This window comes from Pipistrellus hanaki (genome assembly GCF_964339955.1).
Source record: "Pipistrellus hanaki genome assembly, chromosome: 16".
Classification (NCBI taxonomy): Eukaryota; Metazoa; Chordata; class Mammalia; order Chiroptera; family Vespertilionidae; genus Pipistrellus; species Pipistrellus hanaki.
The window spans coordinates 40,011,056-40,032,010 of record NC_140518.1 but is presented as its reverse complement, the minus strand read 5'-3'; the positions used below and the strand labels follow the sequence as shown (position 1 = coordinate 40,032,010).

The following is a 20,955-nucleotide window of genomic DNA, read 5'->3' as shown; positions in this document are numbered from 1 at the left end:
CACACCCGCAACTAACAAGGTTTGGAAGCCAGAAACAAACTCTTGCATGAATGCAGTGTGCTCTATTTCCAGCCTACAGCAAGAAAAAAAAAAAAAAGAAAAGGAAAAAAAAGCAAAAAAAAAAAAAAAAAAAAAAAAAAGCCAAGGATTGCAAGCAAACTACCCAAAGCCAGGAAGAAGAGAAGAAGGATTCTCCCCTACAGGTGTCCTGATCTGACTTCGGGCCTCCAGAGCTGTGAGGCAATACATTTCTGTTGCTCTAAGTCACATGTGTCAAACACAAGGCCCGCGGGCCAAATCCAGCCCGCCAGGCCTTGCAATGTGGCCCGCACCGCGCTATCATCACTGCACTCCGCTGTCAGTTTATGACATTGTCAGTTTATGACTGTTCAGTAAACCATTCGGCCCGCGATTTAGGCTGGATTTTAGATTTTGGCCCCTTCTCTGATTGAGTTCGACACCCCTACTCTAAGTCACCGTTATGGTATTTGTTACAGCAGCCAAAGGAAACTAATACAACCTATTCGAGTGGATCTGTTTCCAGCCTGGATCTTGACCGACATGGCCAATACCCAGAAGAATTATGAGGTTCCCTTGGGGGGGGGGGGGGAAGGAAACAGCCCATCTCTCCAGCAGACACAGGCATCCTTCCAGGGGCACTTCCTGAGCCCACGGTAACAGCTGACTCTGTACGGCTCCAGAGAATTAAGCAGCTCCTCCTCCAAGGGCCTTATATGCTTCAAAATTGCATGTGGGAATTTCAGACACCAAAACAAGCCCCTCTAAGGTAGAACTGTTATCTCCAGACAATTCCAAACAAATCTGCTCAGTGACATGTGTCTTACTACACAAGAGCAGACAGACCTCTTGGCTGTGAGGACAGGGCTCATAGGAGGACAGTTTTGCTGTGGACAGAGGGTCCAAAACCCTGGAGCCTGGTGCCCTGAGGAGGGCGGCCCAATCAGCAGGCTGCATCAGCTGGCAGATGTACGAGAAGGCCGCGGCAGTAATGCAGGTGATGGCGAGAGAGGCTCAGGTGGAAGGAGGCAGAGACAGATGCAAGTGAATCAACAAACGTGGAACAGGCAACTGACTGGGAGTGAGGGGTGGGGAGAAGTGAGGTCACAGATGACAGGGAGATTTTACAGCAAGCATGTCAAACTCAAAGGCTAACAGGGGCAAACAAACAAGGTTTAAGTTTACCTGGGTCGCAAAAAAACCCAAAAGCTTCAACCTTCATAGAAACGTAGGATTCTTTCAATAGAGACATGCTCTGTCCTCACAGCCTTCCCTACCGATTCCTCTAGAAGGGAAAGCAGCGTGGGGAAGAGAATACCAAGGGGCCTCCGGCATCCTTGTTGAAGATGGATCCACCAGGGCCGTGGTCTGCAAACTGTGGCTCTCGAGCCACATGCGGCTCTTTGGCCACTTGAGTGTGGCTCTTCCACAAAATACCACAGCGTGGGCGAGTCTATTTTGAAGGGGCATTAGAAGAAGTTTAAGTTTTAAAAATTTGGCTCTCCAAAGAAATTTCAATCATTGTCCTGTTGGTATTTGGCTCTGTTGACTAATGAGTTTGCCGACCACTGCGCCAGGGTCTATGGGCCGCCATTAGGCCCAGGGCCAGTGCTCCAATTCACGGTGCATCGTGGAGAACACAGCCAACACTGGGGCTCCACTCAGCATACCCAGGGGCATTCTAACGCTGGGGCCTTACACGGGGTGCACATCTGTGGACACAGGAAGTGAAGCTGAGCTTGGACAGAGCATGGGTGCTAAACATGACGAGAGGAGAAAGAACCAGATGAAGCAGGAGGACTCCCAGACTCGCAGCCATGGCTCCCACACGCCCGGAGCATGTTGGCCAGGACGGGAGCAGAACCTGGGCTTCTGAAATGCAGACACAGGCCCACTGTGCACACCTGCCCTCAGGTGAGTCAGGCAACAGGGCTTCCTGCTTCTCTGCCTGTTATCTCAGCTCTACCTCAGCATCTGTGCTCAACAGCAAGCAGTCTTCCTCAGTGGGGACATAAAAGGGCATCATTCTTTCTTCTTAAGAGAAAAAGGAACCAAAGACATCCAGTGAGCCATGCAGTGAGTATGAGAACTGCATCTGGGGGAGTCGGTGTCCGGAACCAATGTTCCCATGAGAAAGAAAGTATTTCTAGAAAGCGTGCTGTTTAAGCACAGACTCACCAGGAGCCCTAACTGTCGGGCCACAGGCCTGGGGTCCCTCGGCAGCTTCCAGGGGCAGTGACAGGGCATTCATCAGAGCGGCCGCTAAGCCGCGTGCGAAGCTCCAGGAGATGGGCGGGCTCCACCCCCAGGTCCTCGCAAATGCGAGGGAGACCTCCAGCAGTAGAGATAGTTGAGACTGGAGGAGCTTTCTAGGTCTTACAAAGCAAGTTATTTTAGCCTGCCCTGTGTGGCTCAATGGTTGAGCGCCAACCTATGAACCAGGAGGTCATGGTTTGATTCCTGGTCAGGGCACATGCTCAGACTGCAAGCTCCATCCCAAGTAGGGGGCGTGCAGGAGGCAGCCAATCAATGATTCTCTCTCTTCTTCTCCTTTCCTCTCTGACATCAATAAAAATATATTTTAAAGCAAGTCGTTTTAATTAAAAGCTTTTTAAAATTCCAGTAAGACTCTAGTAATGATGGTTTGATATCAACAGGAATGAGCGGAGCAGATACAGCAGGAACAAAACAATCCCATTTATAAAATATGAGTAATTCAGCCATTCCCCTATTTCAATGAAAGGCTTTTATTAACAGTATACACACACCTCACACATAAAACTTTTTTTTTAAAAAAAGAACTTCCTTTTGTCCTAGTATCAAAATAGTTACCTTTTTTAAATACCTTGAAAATCTTTAATACAATTATTTTGTTATATATTAAATATTCTCCTAACACTTCAATCATCTCTCTCCTAGAATCTTGCCTGTCACTACCACGTTTTTTGCATCTTCAGGGCTTTATCCCAAAGAAACATTAAAAGGAAAAGACTTTTCCTGTTAAGTCAACTACTTAAATAAAAAATAAAAAATAAAAAAAATAGGAGCAGCCAATGACAATATTTGGTTTGATACGGAAGATTCGTATTAACTGGGCTTCCCTCCAGAATTATGTGGAAAGGTGTGCCCACTACCAATCACTCCTTAAATAATTCCTCAGGTCCTGGAATTATTTCAACAAAACAGCAGGTCTTGCCCTGACAGGGTAATGCTGACCCAACAGCACCCTCTAGTGTCCCATGAGGAGAAAAGCAGCCGGCAATACAGGAAGGTGTTTTGGGATGTGTTGGCAATCATGAAGACCAAGAATATTTTACTTTTCAGGGGTCACAAGACAAGGGGCTTCCCAAAGTCCTGCTCGCAAGCCAGGCCGCCTGTGGCTGCTCGGGGCAGAGCTGAGAGGATGCCAGCTTCCCACGACACGGGGACAGGCCATCAAAAGCTGGACTCCGGTAACGTTTTCTTTCTCCTTAAAGAGAGCGTGTGGTACTTCACCCGCTGCAGGCTGCCGGAAGGCGTGTGCTCCCCGGGAACGCCCCTCTGGGCTGTGCTCGGGGCACCGGCCCTCGGGGGCCTGCAGGCCTTGCGCGGGAGGTGCAGAGAGCTGGGCGCAGAGCTGGGCGCAGAGCGGACCGCGCCCTCCGGGCCCCTGGCCATGCCCCCCGGGACCCTCCGGAGAGAGGATGATCCTCGAGTCTGCTCACCCCCCGCCGGGCTCAGCCTGCCACTCCCCAGGGAGGCTGGGGCCGCCTGGGGGGCCGCCTCAGCCCTGTCGTTCCTCTTGTTCTTCTTCAAAAACATGGACCTCAGAAGGGTGAGGGTCCCCTGTGAGAGTCTGCCTGGCTCAGGGTCCCTTCCCTCTGCATCTGCCCTGGCCCTGGCGAAGGCATTTTGGGGAGCCGATGTGCCCACAGCACTGGAGGCGTCCCAGGTCCCCACGCGGCCACTTCCCCTCCCGTTGGCAGTCCTCTGGCCCTCGGGCCGGGCTCGGGTCTCGCCGTGCACCGCGGGCGTGGCTGTGAGCAGCACATCAAACTGCTTGGGAAGCCGGATGTCGCGGCCCGCACGTGCCTCCGGCTTCCCCGCTGTTTCCAAACCATCCAGACCGTCCGTGGCTCCAGGGTGGCCCTCGGGGCAGGACACGCCGGCCGGTCCTCTCTCGCTGGCTCGCTGCTCACTACCTTCACCCTTAGCCGAGGGGCTGGCGTTTGACCTCGACACCGCCGACCTCTCGTCCCCGCCAGCGGCGCCCGTCAGCAGTGGCACGATGGACTGGCTGGTGGACCGGGGCCTCCGCCTGGACTCCAGGTACTCCACCAGCTCGACAGAGGCCACCACCGGCTTGTCCCTGTGTCCGAAGGACCACCGCAGGGGCATGGTCCCGAAGGGCCCCTGCCTGGCCCGCAAGGGAGCGGGCACCTTCATGCTGATGCTTCGGCCTCTTTCTCCCCGGGCCAAGGGCCTGGACTCCGGGCCTCCTGAAAGAGATGCCAAGAGCATTAGCGCCCACGTATCCCTCCAGCCCAACACGTGTCGCTCCGACACCATCCACTGAGCCAGAGTGGCTGGGCATCTCTGCTGCTGCAGGCGCTGAGCTGGGCACGGACACAGCCGTGGGTGGCTGCTGCCCTCGGCTACTACCCTCGGGAGCATCATGCTCTCACCCCTGAATCCATTTGCACATTTGAAGCCACAGGGCGAACCAGTGCCCAAGAAGGTAGCCAGCTACAAGCCCAGGCAGTGCAGACTCCTCAGACTCCTGGTAAAGGCCAGTCCCCAAGATGGCTACGATTCCACATCACTTTCATCCATCCTTAAATTTTTCCTGAATCAGCATACTCTGCAAACGTTGTGTTTATGGGACCTGCTTTCCCAGGCCAAATTGGGAACCATCCCTGTGTGCCAAGCATGGCAATAGAGTGCCCGCCCAAGCCCCAGCTCTCAGCCTTTGCAGATGCTGTGCACTTGCTGAAGGAGTCGGGGCAACTCTGGCTAGATGCCCCTCTTCTCTAACGACAACAGCCCCCAAAGGGAAGCAGAGCCATCCCGGTGTGCGCGGGGAGCCGTGGGGGGCAGGGACCTTTGACCGTGGGGGGCAGGGACCTCTCCTCAGCCCCCTCAGCCCGCCTGCAACAGGATCAGCCTTCTAGCCAGTCCTTCCATCGTCCGAGGGTGTCCACTCACTTCTGCACTCAACAAACACTTCCTGAGAGCCTGCTGCGGACTAAGGAAATGATTATTGAGTTTTCAGCGCTGGGGACACCGCTGTCGGAAAAATACAAAGTGCTTGTCCCTTAAGGGGTTTGACAGAAAATAAAACTTTTAATGATCCCACGGGCTGTCAGGACAGGAGCTATGAGGAAGAATGCAGGGGAAATAAAGGGCCATCAGTGAGTGACGCCGGAGGATGGAGAAGACCTCAGTGCAGAGAGGGAAGAAGCCACGTGAGGATCTGGGGAGAACAGGCTCCGGGCAGAGGCAGCTACCAGTGCCAAGGCCCCGGCCACAGGTAAGCTTGGAGGCTCAGGGAGGCAGGAAAGAGACCACCATGGTTGGAATGTAGGGAGGAAAGTGGTGTCCCTCTGAGATCTGCAGGACGAGGCTGGGGAGGAGAAAGGCTCACTCCGGGGCTGAGGCCCCTGCCCTTCCCCCCCTCTGATAACCACTGCTCAGGAGAAGGTGGAGTGGGTCCCCGTGGGAGAAACAGGAAAGTAACAGCACACACGAGGGGCCCGGCAATGAGAGGATTAGAACACGTGGCCATCAGGAGAGCCCCTTCACAGGACGGAGCCACCAGAGGAAGCAGAGAGCTTAGAGTTCTTAAGGAGATTCAGGTTTAAAACAACAAGAGACTGGAAACGCAACTCCCAGGCGTTTAAAGTCAGTAAGTGAAGACCTCCAAGGTCCCTGTTGGAACTCCAATCGGTGGCCTGACATGGTCACGGAATCTGTGAGAAGTCCGTAACTGTGAAAGCAATGTCTTCCGCCACAGAGCAAAAGGACCGAGAGACAGAAATCTCCGGGAAAAGGGAGGCGACTCCGAGGGCAGACCCAGGAGACACGAGGCAAATAACAGGAAGTGGAAAAGCAGATGAGACAATAATTAGACAACAACAACAACAGAAAAAAGAACATCTCCCAAAAGAAAAGAAAAGCCTGCCTCTGTAGAGGGGTAGACAACACACAGCCCTAGGCACACGCCCGTAGAACTTCTCCACGCCAAGGTCAAAGACAGAACCTGAACAGCTTCCAGCCAGAAAGAACAAGTGACTCCCACGGAGGGGGGGGGGGCGGGGGGGGCAAGCGGGGGGGGGGGGGGGGAATGGGCTTCTCACCTGCAGCAGCCGCGGCCCCGGGAGGCCGTGGGAAACTCCCGCAGACGCCTGGGAGAGGAGGACTGCAAGCCAAGAGTCCTCCAAGCAGCCAAGCGCGTTCCCTCCCGAGTGAAAGGAGAGCTCTGTGGCTGCGCAGTTAGAGGGGACGTGACGCACACCCCAAAGAACACTCCCGGGCTGGAACCGAGACCTCAAGGCAGCGGCGAGGGAACCGTCCTCGGCGTTCTGTGAACCCTGCAGCTCCTGTACCGCCCGCCCACCCACGTGGGGCTCCGATGGGGTAGACCGTGTCACATGACGTTAAGTCCGTGAGATTGGGATAGAAAGGTACTTACTGCAAGAGGAGTTGTAATTACAGCCTGCAAGAATGTCACACCTTCTCAGCAAATCTGAGCCTCGGGGACTGAGGTGGGGGGCGCCTAGCGCAGACCAGAGGGAAGCGTGAGAGCATCGGAAGCCCTGGTTTGGAGGGCGGACACGGAAGCGTCATGGAGGCCTCACAGGTCTGGGGGAGGGGAGGAGGGAGTGGGGGAATGGGAGGACTCGCAGGAAGTTGATGGCCTTTCATATCCACATAATTATAGGAAAAGCCATTGGATTGTAAGTACGGGGAAATATAAAGCAGCAAATAGCAAGATAGAAAAGAACAGAACTTCCAAGTGAACCAGGGGAGAAAAGGGGAATAAATAACAACACAATCAAATCAGAAAAAAAGAAAAAGAAACAAGTAATGGAAAAAGTTTAAAATGAAGTCAAGTCATGCAGTTATTATATTAAATATAAAAAGACTGAACTCTCCCCATTATAAGGTAGGCTCTGAATTTTTGACAGTAAAAGAAAGCAACGTACTGTTTATCGAACTGATTAAAACTGGCTCTAAAAGAAATATTCCTAACGAAGAAGAGAAAGGTAAAAAGATGCCAGGCAAATGCAAACCCAAAGGAAGGATGCCAGGGTATCCTTATTCGTCTGGAACAGGGGTCTTCAAACTACGGCCCGCGGGCCACATGCGGCCCGCAGAGGAGTCTGATCCGGCCCGCCAGGTTTTTTGGGCAGTGAGCGCAGCCGAGGTGTTACAGTAGGAATTAGTAGTTCATATAGTCCGGCCCTCCAGCTCTCTGAGGGACCGTGATCTGGCCCCCACTTTAAAAAGTTTGAGGACCCCTGGGACTCTGGAACAAGGTGGAATTTAAGGTGAAAGGCATTAAGCAGGATAAAGAGCAACATTTTAACGAGAAAAGACACAATTTCTAAAGAAGACCTAACAGTCATCAGCGTACAGACCCTACCACCAAAGCAGCTAAACGTAAGCTTATATTTAAAACAAAAGGGGTTCAAGTTCTCGGAGTACTCAATTAAAACTACAGCTCTGCAGGAAGGTGTGCATACACCCCTTCCCCACCAGGCAGTCCTACCACGGTTCACTGAAAGACTTAGGAGAATCGAAGACAACCGTTGACTCACCTAATTTAACGATAATGACATAACGCTCACATCCCTCAAATAGGTGAGGTGCACACTATTTTATACGTGCACAGAACACTTACAAAACAATACTCAGGTACTTACTTGACCACAAGAAGGGAAAGTTTGAGAATCACATTCTCGGATCACAATCCACAAAATTAGAAATAAAGATTAAAAAAAAAAAGGTGACCCAAAAAAATGTTAAATATTTGAAACTCCCAGATAACCACCTTTAGATCAAAGAGTAATCACAACTGAAATAACATACTATCTGGAAATCACTGAGACAGAGAAAAACAAAACATTTCAGCCCAACGGAAGCCATAAAAGCAACGTATCATCGGGGCACCGACATCACGGAAAACCCAAGGAAGCCCGAGCCCCAGCCCCCACGCTCCCAGGGCCCCCAGCAATGTTTCCTAAGGGCCATGCTTTTGTAAAAGGTGCAAAAGCAAGCCGTGTTTCTGTCCTTTCCTTGGACAGACTCTCCGACACCTGTCCCCAGTGACGTGAGTGCAGCACCTCAAGGTCAAATTCATTCCTTTTCGTTTAAAATGCCTCGTTATCACAATGTCCCATAACTAGAGCCTTTGACCGAGAGACAGAAATCCGGGAGGAGATGCTCCCCAGCTATCGGTGTTTCTCTGCGGAGGACTACTGGCATTCGGGAGGGACCGTTCTGGATGGAACAGCCTCACCTTGGGCAGGGCGGACAGTCAGCACCCTGCCTTTGACAGTACGTCTTCTCCCAGCCCCGGCCAAATGTGGCTCTGTTGGTCGAAATATCATCCTGTACACCTAAAGGTCAGCAAGGGCTTGATTCCGGTCAGGGCCCTTACCCACGTTTCGGGTTTGATCTCATGGTGGGGTGCATATAGAAGGCAGCTGATCAATGCTTCTCTCTCTCTCTCCCTCTCCCTTCCTCTCTCTCTCTGGAACCAATGAGAACACATCCCGGGTAAGGATCTTCTGCATAGCCTTGGAGAGAAGAGGTAGTGCCAACCACTACTTGTCCCTGCACTACGTCATGTCACCACATGTTTCCTTGTTTCCGTGTCATCGTTGCCCTGAGCCAGGGAGCTCCACGGAGCAGGAAGGGTGAACCTGCTGCTCAGAGGACGGGGAGGAGAGGCAGGCAAGGGCCGGTCGTGGAAGACCCGCTCTGAGAGACGAAGAAGCCTCACATAATGATCGACATCGGACACTCAAGGCCGAGAATCCAGCCCTCGTTAAAGAAAATAAGACTAGAATCAGCACCAATAACCGACGTGGTAAAACATACCCTTTTCCTGGCGGTCGGTGAGGACGAGAGGGGCGGGCGCGCGGGGCTGGGCGGGGCTGGGGGCCGAGCGCCAGGAAGACAGGCTTCCCCTCGGGCTGCTGGGGCTGCTCCCGAGCCGCAGGAGCCAGTGGTCGGACAAGGAGGAGCTGGTGGAGCCTGCGGGGAAGAACAGGGCGGGGAAGGCACTTCTCCAACATCAGGGGTCCCCTCAGAGCTCCGCGGGGCCAGGCTCCCACCCCCGGGCCCTGGAACTGCTGAGCAGAGCGGAACCACACACTGGAAGTTCAGGGCCAGAGGAGAAACCTGCAGCTGAGGAACCGCTGGCCACGCTGCAAGTTTAAGGACAGGCGTTTGGGCTCAGAAAGGCAAGGACGTCAACGCGTAAGGAAATGCTTTCCCTGAAATTTCTTTTTTTTTTCTTTTTTTATTGAATAGTATTTTTTTAAATATATTTTATTGATTTTTTACAGAGAGGAAGAGAGAGGGATAGAGTGTTAGAAACATCGATGAGAGAGAATCATCGATCAGCTGCCTCTTGCACACAACCCACTGGAGATGTGCCTGCAACCAAGGTACATGCCCTTGACCGGAATCGAACCTGGGACCTTTCAGTCCGCAGGCCGATGCTCTATCCACCGAGCCAAACCAGTTTCGGCCATGAAATTACTCTTCACCAACTCCAGTTCCCTTCCTAAATATGGCATGCTTTCCGTCCTTTCTACAATCTTCTATGAAAGGAGGGCAGGCTTTGCATTAAGGTTGATTTACACCATTTAGGGAGCATCTTAGATTTATTTGGCTATTTTCCAACAATGGGAGAAAAAAATCTGAGCACTGTTTTTTAAGAGCTCTTTAATCCCCAAGGTAAAGATGGCTAGTTTTCAGAGTGAAATTAAGTCACATACAGCCCTAGCTGATTTGGCTCAGTGGATAGAGCGTCGGCCTGCAGACTGAAGGGTCCCGGGTTCGATTCTGGCCAAGGGCACATGCCCGGGTTGGGACTTGATCCCCAATAGGGGGCGGCATGCAGGAGGCAGCCAATCAATGATTCTCTCTCATCATTGATATTTCTCTCTCTCTTCCCCTCTCCCCTCCTCTCTGAAATCAATAAAAATATATTTTTTAAAACAGTCACACACAAAAAGGTCAACTTTTGATCCTTTTTCCCCCCTCCTGACTTCCAAGAAAGTGTGAGGCCAGGGTTAGCCAATACAGGCATCGCTGGGCAGCAGTTTGGTAAGCAGCTAAGTTTCCTGAGAAGACCCTGCCACCCTCATGACTGTCCTGCCCTTTCCGATAGGAAAAAACGCAGGTTGCTATTGCACACGCTTACGTAACTAAAAGCTGGCTTGAGCCAAAACCGGTTTGGCTCAGTGGTAGAGCGTCGGTCTGCGGAATGAAAGGTCCCAGGTTCAATTCCGGTCAAGGGCATGTACATTGGTTATGAGCACATCCCCAGTAGGGAGTGTGCAAGAGGTGGCTGGTTGATGTCTTTCTCTCATCGACGTTTCTAGCTCTCTATCTCTCTCCCTAACTCTCTGTAAAAAAATCAATAAAATATATTTTAAAGAAAGAAAGAAAAGAAGGAAGGAAGGAAGGAAGGAAGGAAGGAAGGAAGGAAGGAAGGAAGGAAGGAAGGAAGGAAGGAAGGAAGGAAGAAAAGCTGGCTTGACACGAGAGTGAAAGAAAGAAAGAAAGAAAGAAAGAAAGAAAGAAAGAAAGAAAGAAAAAAAGAAAGAAAGAAAGAAAGAAAGAAAAGCTGGCTTGACACGAGAGAGACTGGGACTCTGAAACCCCACGCTACCAAGAGTCACCTGCCACGGACACAAAACACTGTTCCCTTCCCCTTTCTGAGATTTCAGTATGACCGTCCCACACCCTTCCCGACGGGATGCCAGCCGGCGGTGTTCAGATCTGCACAGCAGCAGCCACCGCTTCCTCTTCCAGACCCTGCCTCCGGCTCCTGGCCCTGGACGTTGGCCTAAGCGCCTTCCCAGCTCTGAAAGGGGCTCCCCACCCCCCACCCCGGTCCTGAGCAGCAGCACCCACCTCGCATGGAGCTGCTGGCCGACCAGCAGGGGATGCTGTTCCGTTTCTGGTAAAACAGGATGTAAGCCCCGCGGGTGATGACCTCCGCCTCGGGCAGCGGCTCCACCGTGCTGTCGTCGTAGCTGTACCACTGGCCGTCCAGGGAGTTCCGGCAATAGGCTGCGGAGGTCCAAACCCCAGCTCCCGTTACTACAGACCCCCGAAAGCAGGAAGACATGCCCCCCTGCCAGAGCTTAGAAACGGACAGGGTAGTAACAAGAATGAGAAAACTTGGTCCATTTCGGACCAGAAGTGGATTTTGTGGGATCCAAAATCGGTCGGTGACACGCCCAGATGCTTCCTGATTAAGGGGTGCTGAGACTAGAAACGGAATTTTGCCTTGCAGCCCTGGCTCAAGCACCTTCTCCAATAAAAGGGAGCCCCAGTTCCTGAGCCAGGCAAGGCTGTCCACATGCACCCCGTGTCTTCAGAAAAGCGTCACAGCACACAACTCTGAGTCAGCATGCGATGAGAATGTGCAGTGGGACCATGGGATGCTTCTTTCTGACCCCAGAACTCAAGTCCCACGTTTAAGAAAATGCTCGTAGCCCGGCCGGGGTAGCTAAGTAGTTGAGTGTCAACCCAGGAGCCAGGAGGGTTCAATTCCCGGTCAGGGCACATGCCCTGGTTGCTGGCTCGATCCCTAATACAGGGCGTGCAGAAGACGGCCGATCAATGATTCTCTCTCACCACTGATGTTTTTTCTCTTTCTCCCTCTCTCTTCCTCTCTGAAATCAATTAAAAAAACAAAAACAAAAACAAAAAAAAACACATCTTTTAAAAAAGAAAATACCCATAAATAAGGGTTTCACCACCTTCCAAACAAAAAAAAACGTTCTTCTCCTTTCCCTCCATATCGCAGAGAATGGATCCCAACCCACTCATCTGGGATCAGCCAACTTTTCCTGTAATGGGCCCAACAGAAACTATTTCACGGCACTCGTGGTCTCCGCCACATATTCCTGTTCTTTTGCCAGTTGTTAAAATGCAAAAACTATTTCTGCCTTACGAGCCGTACCACGGTGCTGGCCTGCATATGGCCCACGGGCCGAAGTTTGCTGACCCTTCACTCATGCAAGCAGGCACCTCCCAGGCCATCTCTGCCCTCCACTCTCCCTCCCACCCCACACCCAGCCCAGAAGCCACTTTCACCGGTTTCACTTCCAGAATGCGTCTTCAATACCTGCTTGTCGTCACCCACACACCAGACAACACCGTCTCTCGCTGAGCCCCAGACACATCCTCCTCACGGGAGTCACAGTTGCCACCCTCACTCCTCTCTCCCCGTTCTCCACGGAGCAGAGCCACCACCTCACTTTGTTAACGGAATTACACCGTTCGTCCTCGGCCTAAAACCCTACAGGGCTCCCCATCCCCCTGTAGAATAAGCATGGACTCCTGACTTATTCTTGTCCATGGCTTACAGCGCCTTCTCCTCCAGCCCCATCCTGTCTGACCTCTGACACACGACCCTTCAGCCAGGACAGGCCTGCACCAGCTCCAACCGCACCAACCCTCGGCCTCAGGCCTCGCACATGCTCACAGCGCTGCCCACCACACTCCTCCTCCTGTTCTCACACAGCTGGTTCCCCCCGGAGGACCATCCTCAGAGGCCCCCTCTCTGTCACAGACACCACTACTCAGCCAGCCGCCTGTCACAGCGCCAGGCAGGGACATGCTAAAATGCCACGCCCCCTTTGTGGCCTGCGTCTGAAATTAGATTGAAGGCCCACGAAGGCAGGACTCACTGAGGCTCCAGCAACCAGCACAGGGTCTGGCAGAGAATGAGATCTTAATAAACACGTATTTGTCCAATGAATGAATGAGTGATGATCGTGGGTTTCTGCACAGTCCAGTGTCTTCCAAATCTCAGGCACATTAGTACACAACAGGGCACCTTTTGAAAATTGAATATTTTAAAGCATTTTTTGCCGAAACCGGTTTGGCTCAGTGGATAAGAGTGTCGGCCTGTGGACTGAAAGGTCCCAGGTTCGATTCCGGTCAAGGGCATGTACCTTGGTTGTAGGCACATCCCCAGTAGGGGGTGTGCAGGAGGCAGCTGATCGATGATTCTCTCTCATTGATGTTTCTATCCCTCTCTCTTCCTCTCTAAAAAATCAATAAAATATATTTTTTTAAAAGCATTTTTTTAAATGAAATAATGTATGTTCTTCTAGAATAGACTGAGGTATACGAATATAAACAAATGAACAAGTCACCCAGCTATCGGTTTCTGTCCTTCCATTCGTCTACTTCTCTCAAGTTGCTCTTGAAGGTAACAAATAAGTGCGCCCCATTGAAATAAAAACATCTGATAGGAATCCAAATCTGATAGGTAAGAGCCCTCGTGTTGAAGCACAAACAAGGATAAACGTCACTCTCTCGGCTCTAACAATTACCCTCCTATACTCGACGTGGTTGAAGATTCGGGCCATCACTCACTTTACATCCCAACCACCCACCACCCACCTAGCTGGACTCTACGGCTGGACCAGGCCCCCGCCCTCTGGCAGAGGCCTGCTGTGCAGCGGGAGAGAGGCCAGCTCACGTCGAGGGGCCGCACGAGCTGGGCATGGCACTCCAGGGGTGCCTCTTCCCGGGGCATCGAGGCCCAGGCCACACCCACGACACACGGCCACGCAGCCCCCGGCCCAGAGGCAGAGCTCACCTGTGTAATGCCCACCTTGCAGACTGCCGTGGTGGTTGCAGACGGCGTACAGGTCGTACAGGAAGTCCGGCGGGTAGCTGGTGGGCAGGCAGGCCGGCTGCTTCCAGGTGGGCCAGGGGCCCGGCGCGGGCACGGCCCCCGCACCCCTCTGGGCCACGTGCGGGGCCATGTCGAGGCCGCAGAGCGGGAACTTCACCAGCGTGGAGAGCTTGTTTCTCCTGCCCCCCACCTGGCAGAACCTCTTGAGGTGGACGATGAGGATGTCGGGCAGCGTCCACAGGCTCAGCTTCACCACGCCCTGCTGCAGGGCCTGGCAGTGGGGGCACTTCCACGCGTCGTCCTGGGCCAGCTGCAAAGGAAGCCGCCCGATGTGAGGCCCCCAGGGCACTGGGCACCCCCACTCCCACCCCCACAAGGTGACCGGGCCCCTCCCGACGCACCTGCTCCTCCTTCGTGTAGAACTGAAAGCACTCGTCCAGGGTGCAGCTGTGCTGCTGGTGCGCCTGCTGCTGCCGCCACACGCTGTCCGCGTCCCGCACCGGCTCCTCCGGGGGGCTCCCGAACAGGCTGCGGAGGGAGCGGTGCCGTCAGGGCTTCTCTCCCGAGGGGGCTCTCCTAGCCTCCCTCCCCGCCAGCAGGTGGAAGGGCCCACCAGGCGAAGGGAAGGTGCCCCGGGGGCCTCCTGCTCTGACTCAGCACTGGCTCTGTTTCCTCATTCTGTTTTCCTACTCCCAAGCTCAAGAGGGGCCCAGCCCTCGCCTGCCCGCCTCTGCTTCCTCGTCCTCGCCCAGGGCCCTCCACCCAGAAGAGGTTAATGATCACTCATGGGCTGAACAGCGGCTTCATTCAAAGTGCGGCCGAGGCACTCGTGTCCCGGAAGCAGCCGAGGGCAGGGGTTAAGGGCAGGACGACACGGGCTCCCGTCCCAGCCGCCGCGTGAGGCCCCCGCGGTGTGACCCTGAGCAACCGTGCGACCTCTCTGGGCCTCAGTCTCCACATCTGAAAAGGCAGGTGAGGTGGCGTCCACCTGACACAATGTAATGAAGATTCCATAAACTGCAAATGTGCTAAGTGCCCAGAGCCGTGGTCTGCAGACTGCGTCTTGCAAGCCACGTGCGGCTCTTTGGCCCCTGGGGTGTGGCTCTTCCACAAAATACCACGGCCTGGGCGAGTCTATTTTGAAGAAGTGGCGTTAGAAGAAGTTTAACTTTAAAAAACTTGGCTCTCAAAAGAAATCTCAATCATTGTGCCGTTGATATTTGGCTCTGTGGACTAACAAGTTCGCCAACCACCGGGCCCAGAGCAATTACAGGCACAGGGTGAGGAAGCATTACGTAACAGTCTATTCCAACAGTGACACCGCCAGAGCCACCTGACACCACTCTGTTACAAGCACATCTTGTTTGACGGCACTTCATGGATGTGCTTTTTTAAATATTGAAGGCAAGCCCCTCCACTAGCAAGACTACGATTCACTTTGTTGCGGTGCTCACTTTATTGCGGTACTAGCTTTGTTGCGGTGATCTGGAATGGAACCTGCAGTGTCCCCGAGGTGTGCTGCACTGCCCTTACAGTTTATACACAGACAACCGCCACTGGGATTCCTCAGGGGCATGGGTCACGGGGCATAAGGAGACACGCGTACAGCCTCAGTCACTGGGGCAATGGGCATAGGAAGATGCCTGCACAGGCAGGCCCTCCCTCCCCACTGGAGTCAAATCCTGTCAGACTCACCGCTCCTTGGCACAGCTATCCCACTCGACTGCTAGCTTGATGTGGGGGGGTCCCCCAGGCCTCCTGGGGTGCAGAGCCCTGAAGGAGAGAGCAGGGAGCCCATGAGAAAGCACGGTGTCCTCCCCACATCTCTGCAGGAGCGATGTTCTGCCTCTGACCCAGGACTGAGCTTCCACAACGTGGAGCGCAACCCGAGGAACTGGGAGCTGCTGGCTGCTGAGGCTTCGTCCCCATCAGCCTCCCAACACGCACCAGCCACTCTCTGGCGAGCTGCTCGGAGGACTAAGAATACAGCAAAGACACAGACCACCTCTCCAGAGCACCCCGGAACCTTCTAGTCTGGGGAACAGTTCCATTTGAACATCACACACCAATCCCCAATTCTGACGATGCCTAAAACGAGCTGCTCACTTTCCCCACCACAAGCGGAAGGACCTCCCCGAGTCCACGTCCTGCACCTAAAAGGTCTTCTCTTTCAGGTTCTCCATTTCCCAGAAACCCGAAATTCGAATCCGCCTCCAGCTCTTCCCAGCCCCTCGGGCTCAGCCCGTTTCGGAGCAGGTTTACTTTTCTTAGCGCAGAAGAGAGAGGCCAAGGAGAGGGTGGAGGACACGCGGCTTTTCCCCAGATCAACACGACACAGGCAAGAGCTGGGGAAGTCTGCACCTGGGGGCACTTGGAATGAGCAGTAAGAAGAAAAAGTGGGGAGGCCCCATGAGAACCTGTCACCAGGATGACTCAAAGACACGGTGTGAGCTCCCGGAAGGCACGGAAGCCTGCAGCGGGCAGTGCCAGGTCTGGGTGGAGGCTGGCACCGTCCCAGGGAACCTGAGCCAGCAGGGAGCAGGTGTGCATGTGAGAAGGCCTCCAGCTTGTCACTCCAATGGAGAATGACCGCCCTTCCTCACCTTTGTGTCCAATGAGGGGCCTGAGCTACGGGCAAGTGGCTGCCTCCCTCCCCACCTGCCTCACTCCCCCGAGAGGAGAAGCAGCGAGAGAAGAAGCATCAAGAGGAGAAGCAGCGTCTCATCTGGTGGATGAGATTGGGAGGAGGTGGTCAGCTCACCCCTCCTGCTGACTCCTCCCTGCGGCCTAATCACTAGCAAGCTGATCCTCCCTCATCATGCCCTGAGCTTCCTGGAAGCAGCTCCGTCCCCGCAGGTGGATGGCTGGTCCTGCAGGTGGATGGCTGGTCCTGCAGGTGGATGGCTGGTCCTGCAGGTGGAAGGCTGGTCCTGCAGGTGGATGGCTGGTCCTGCAGGTGGGTGGCTGGCGGACTGGGATGTCTCTTCAATGCAGAGGAGACATACTGGGGAGCCCGTGTGCAGCCCCAGGCCCACGCCTCTTTCTTCAGGACTAACACAGGCATATCTTGTTGGATTGCATTTCACAGATGGATTTGCTTTACACACTAAGGGGCCCTCGAATTCCCGATCCCCACAATTGAGAGACCTGTCTTGGTGGGGTTGGGGGTACTGAATTCTGCGGACCCTATTCAAAAGCTTGCACTGGACTCACAGCTAAGCCACATCCTTTCACCTAATGTGCTGACCTCTCTCCGCCTCACTCCGCGGACTCCTTTCCCACGGGAGCCTCGGCGTGGAGGGGGCGTGGTGGTGGAAGGAGACGCGGTGTCCTTGGGCTCTGGCTGCTGTGCAGGAGCCCGCAGGCCACACAAAGGCAGAGGCCTGCGTGTCACCTGCTGTCTGCTTGTCAGACAGGAATGAGGACATTATTTCACTTTATGGCTGGATGTGCTTCCAGGAACACATGGGCGTAGTCTCTGCCCTGAGGAGCAGAGAGTCTTAACGGGAAAGACTCAGAGGAATGCACCCCGGCTGCTCTGCAGACCAGGAAGACAACCTGCAGAGGAGGTGCCTTGGTGTCCAGGGGAGTAGAGGAGGGAAAGGGTCAGAGGGCTGGTGGGGGCAGGGTATGTGCTGGAATGAGCGGAGGCTGGGTGAGGGAAGGCCACAGGGCAAGAGGGCGGGCCCAGACCTCACTGGGATCCAATGCTTCTAAAGCTTCCTCTCGGGTTTTGGTCACGGACTGGGCCAACCAGCGGGCATCTGTGAAACTCTGAGTGCCTCAAGGTGCTCTTCCCAAATCCTCCCCCACATCCCAGGCCCGGTCTCCCTCTCACACCCAGGCAGGCCCGGCTGGCATTCCTCCTGCCTCCCTAACTCGGTATAGCAGCTCCCAGCCAAGGAGGGTGCAGACGCGGTGTAGGGCACAGACTTCCTAGCTCACCCCTATCCTGGTTCCTGGTCTCTTTATAAAGGGAGGGGCCTGTTGTCCCTGTTATAAGTCTGACGCCAATTCTGGTTCTGACACCAATTCCAAGTGTGTTTTTTCCAAATCTCCAGCAATGAACTCAGTCCTGACACGCCCCTCCTGGAGAAGCCTCAGGCCCCACAGGCTAAGCACTCAGTCCTATAAGACTGCCAGCCCCACCCCCCACCTCCAACGCAGATAGCGCAGTCCGGGTTGCCTGCCACACGGGGTTCTGACCAACCCAATAATCGCTTGGAGGGCCCAAGGGTCCCCTCCTTGGGTTCCGTTAATTTGCTTAGAGCAGCTCACAGAACTCAGAGAAACAGTGCATGAGTTAGATCACCAGTTTATCACAAAGAGACGTAACTCAGGAGCAGCCCGTGGAAGAGACAAGCAGGGCAAGCATGTGGGGAGGGGCAGGGAGCATCCACAGGCTCCACCCTCCCAGCACCTCCATGTGCTCATCAGGCCAAAGCCCCCAAACGATGTCCTTTCGGTTTCTACGGAGGCTTCCTTACAGCCATGACTGATTACATCATTAACGGGTGGGACAGAGTCACCCTGCAGCCCCCTCCCTCTCCCCAAGGTCAGGGGACCCAGCCCCTTCCTTAGGTGCTTTCCAAGAGTCGCCTCATTACACATACTTGGGTGTGGCTGAAAGGGGGTCATTATGAATAATTACAAGACATCGTTAATGCTTTCATCATTTAGGAAATCCTAAGGGTTTTAGGCGCTCTGTGCCTGAACGGGAATCCCCAAATACGTATGGCTTATCATAACCCAGCACATCACACCGACACTGGACTCAGTCAGCCTTGGCTATCCAAGCCAGGAGATGAGGCCCTTTCTGAGGGTCTGTCTGTGAGAAAGGTGCAAAGCGGGCTCTCGGGTCCTGTGCTGGCCCTCAGGCTGCTGGGCAAGGCTGTGCCCCGTGGAAGGCTGTGTGCAGGCACGGGGAGAGTCAGGAAGTCAGAACCACGGAGACACGGCCACACTGCTTTCCTCCTCAGCCAGTGGGTTGCCCTTGACCACAACCTACTCCAGTTGGGGGGTCTGGGGCTGATGGCTCAGGTAGAATTCTCCCCTGCCCTAGAGGAGGAATTCAGGTTGAATTCAGTAACATGACTAATTTGGGTTTTTCAGTCACATCTGGGTTATAATTTGGCTTCGGCCATTAACTAGCTATGCGAGGGTGAGCACGGTAACTGATAATCTCTGAGAACCTCAGTGTCTCCTCATCTCTGAAGTGAGCATCGTACTTCTTCCCTACACATAAGGGCTGCAAGCATTTACATGTATAAGGACCTACCTCAGTGGCAGGCACCGGAGAGGTAAGAGACAGAGAGTAGCTACAATTGTCATCAATGGTATGGACACAGCGTCAAAGGAGTCTGGACAGATAAGACCCCGTTCTTACTCTTACCAAATCTGGAACATCCCCTTACCTGTCAACTGCCCAGTGACAGAGGGGCCGGCTATCCTGTGGGGATAAGTAGCTAAGGGCCAGGGATTGCCCCACAACCCGGATGGAGAGCAGCGGCCCTGGGTTCTGCCAAGACAAAAACGGGGGAGGGGGTCATGAGGCCTGCCGTTTTACATTAGACTCCTAGGGCAAATGCATTATTCAAGAAATGTGAGCCTTTTTGTGTACAGTCTATTTTGAATATCCCCCTAATAATTAGTATTCAAAACCTAGCTGTGTGAAGGCTTCATCTGCTTTTGAAGATGCACAGTTTCTTTTAACATAGTGATCCAACACTGTCTAACGTGGTAAATGTCCCTGAAGGACCAACATGCTGTTCTCAAATTTAACTCCTGTTTCATTGGAACAGAAGCTGGCACAGTCACTGGAAAAACGAATCAAGTACGTTAATGAATTATTAATCAGTAATTTAACTTACTTTAAGAAATTATCATCACCCAATGACCAAAATGAGCCAAGAATCTAAAAGCAAATTAGTGTATATTTTACAATCCAAATGCCAAGTAAACACCTCAAAACAAGCCACATGAAGAAATACCAGCTATGTTTTTATTCTAAGTTCCTGATGCGTATTTCTGGTCCCAAAAATACCATCAGACTTCTAAATAAAGACCCAACACACTTCTACTATTTCACATTGAGATGAATATGATCTATATAAACATTTCAAAAGATGAATGAAAACAAGGAGAAGAATTATTTTCCAACCCAGTTATTCCGGGTCAGGGTCCTCGGTGGCCAGAGCCTCTGCTAGGAGCTCAGGGCTCAAGCCGGGACCCACGCTGGACAGGACACCCTTCCATCCCAGGGTGCTCACACCCACACTCGCTCAGACTGGGACAATTCAGACACCCTTCACCTCTTGTGCACATCTTTGAGATGTGGGAGAAAACCACACACACTCACACCTACACCCACTCAGACTGGGACAATTCAGACACCCTTCATCTCATGTGCACATCTTTGGGATGTGGGAGAAAACCACACACGCACGCACGCACGCATGCACACACGTGCACACACACACACACACACGCATACACGCACGCACACACATGGAATGGGGGGAGTGTGCAGACTCCACAGAGACAGTGGCCCCAGCCAGAAATCTTTTTTTTTATTTTATCAACATTATAATGAAACAATGTTGAATGATACATTATTTGAGGACCTGCTGTGCTTCCTAAGGAGAAGCTAGTTAAACCTGGGGGGACTCTTTTTCCTGACACTCCCAGTTGCCGGTTGGATGGCAACACAGCACCATCAGGGCCTTGGCACTGTGTGGCAGCAGCTTACCCAGCCTGCACTCAGAGTTTACACAGCCGCCATAAACATGCCTCGACAAGGATAACTCTCTTCTTTCCTAATCCACGCAAGGTAAGCCTGTCCAGCAAATGGGTCATTTAGGTAAGAGTCACCTTCCTGTCCTCTCTCCTTGGCTGGAGAAATTCACTTTAGAACCTCTGCTATACGCTCACTATTTTTCATCTCTTCCGTTCAAGGATATGAATTCTGAATGTGTGCTTTCCAAATGATCATTAGCCTTTGGAGCCAGTATCGAATACATTACTGAAAGCCTTCTGAGTGACTCGGGTGGGCCAGCGTG

At 53.2% G+C, this 20,955-nt stretch overlaps 1 protein-coding gene across 2 annotated transcripts in view; it reads right to left on the bottom strand.

The window, feature by feature from the left end:
* Positions 1-2,750: 2,750 nt before the first annotated feature.
* Positions 2,751-20,955, bottom strand: part of USP43 (ubiquitin specific peptidase 43) — a 44,536-nt gene continuing 26,331 nt past the window's right edge. The window contains exons 9-15 of one of the 2 annotated variants that reach the window (XM_084863910.1): positions 19,312-19,415; positions 15,593-15,670; positions 14,299-14,425; positions 13,859-14,207; positions 11,152-11,310; positions 9,103-9,258; positions 2,751-4,496 (exon numbers count right to left, since the gene is read on the bottom strand). In XM_084863910.1, the coding sequence (XP_084720036.1) occupies positions 3,454-4,496; positions 9,103-9,258; positions 11,152-11,310; positions 13,859-14,207; positions 14,299-14,425; positions 15,593-15,670; positions 19,312-19,415 (2,016 nt within the window). In that variant the 3' untranslated portion in view covers positions 2,751-3,453. The remainder of the gene's footprint in view (positions 4,497-9,102; positions 9,259-11,151; positions 11,311-13,858; positions 14,208-14,298; positions 14,426-15,592; positions 15,671-19,311; positions 19,416-20,955) is intronic. The other variant, XM_084863909.1, reaches the window with a different exon arrangement.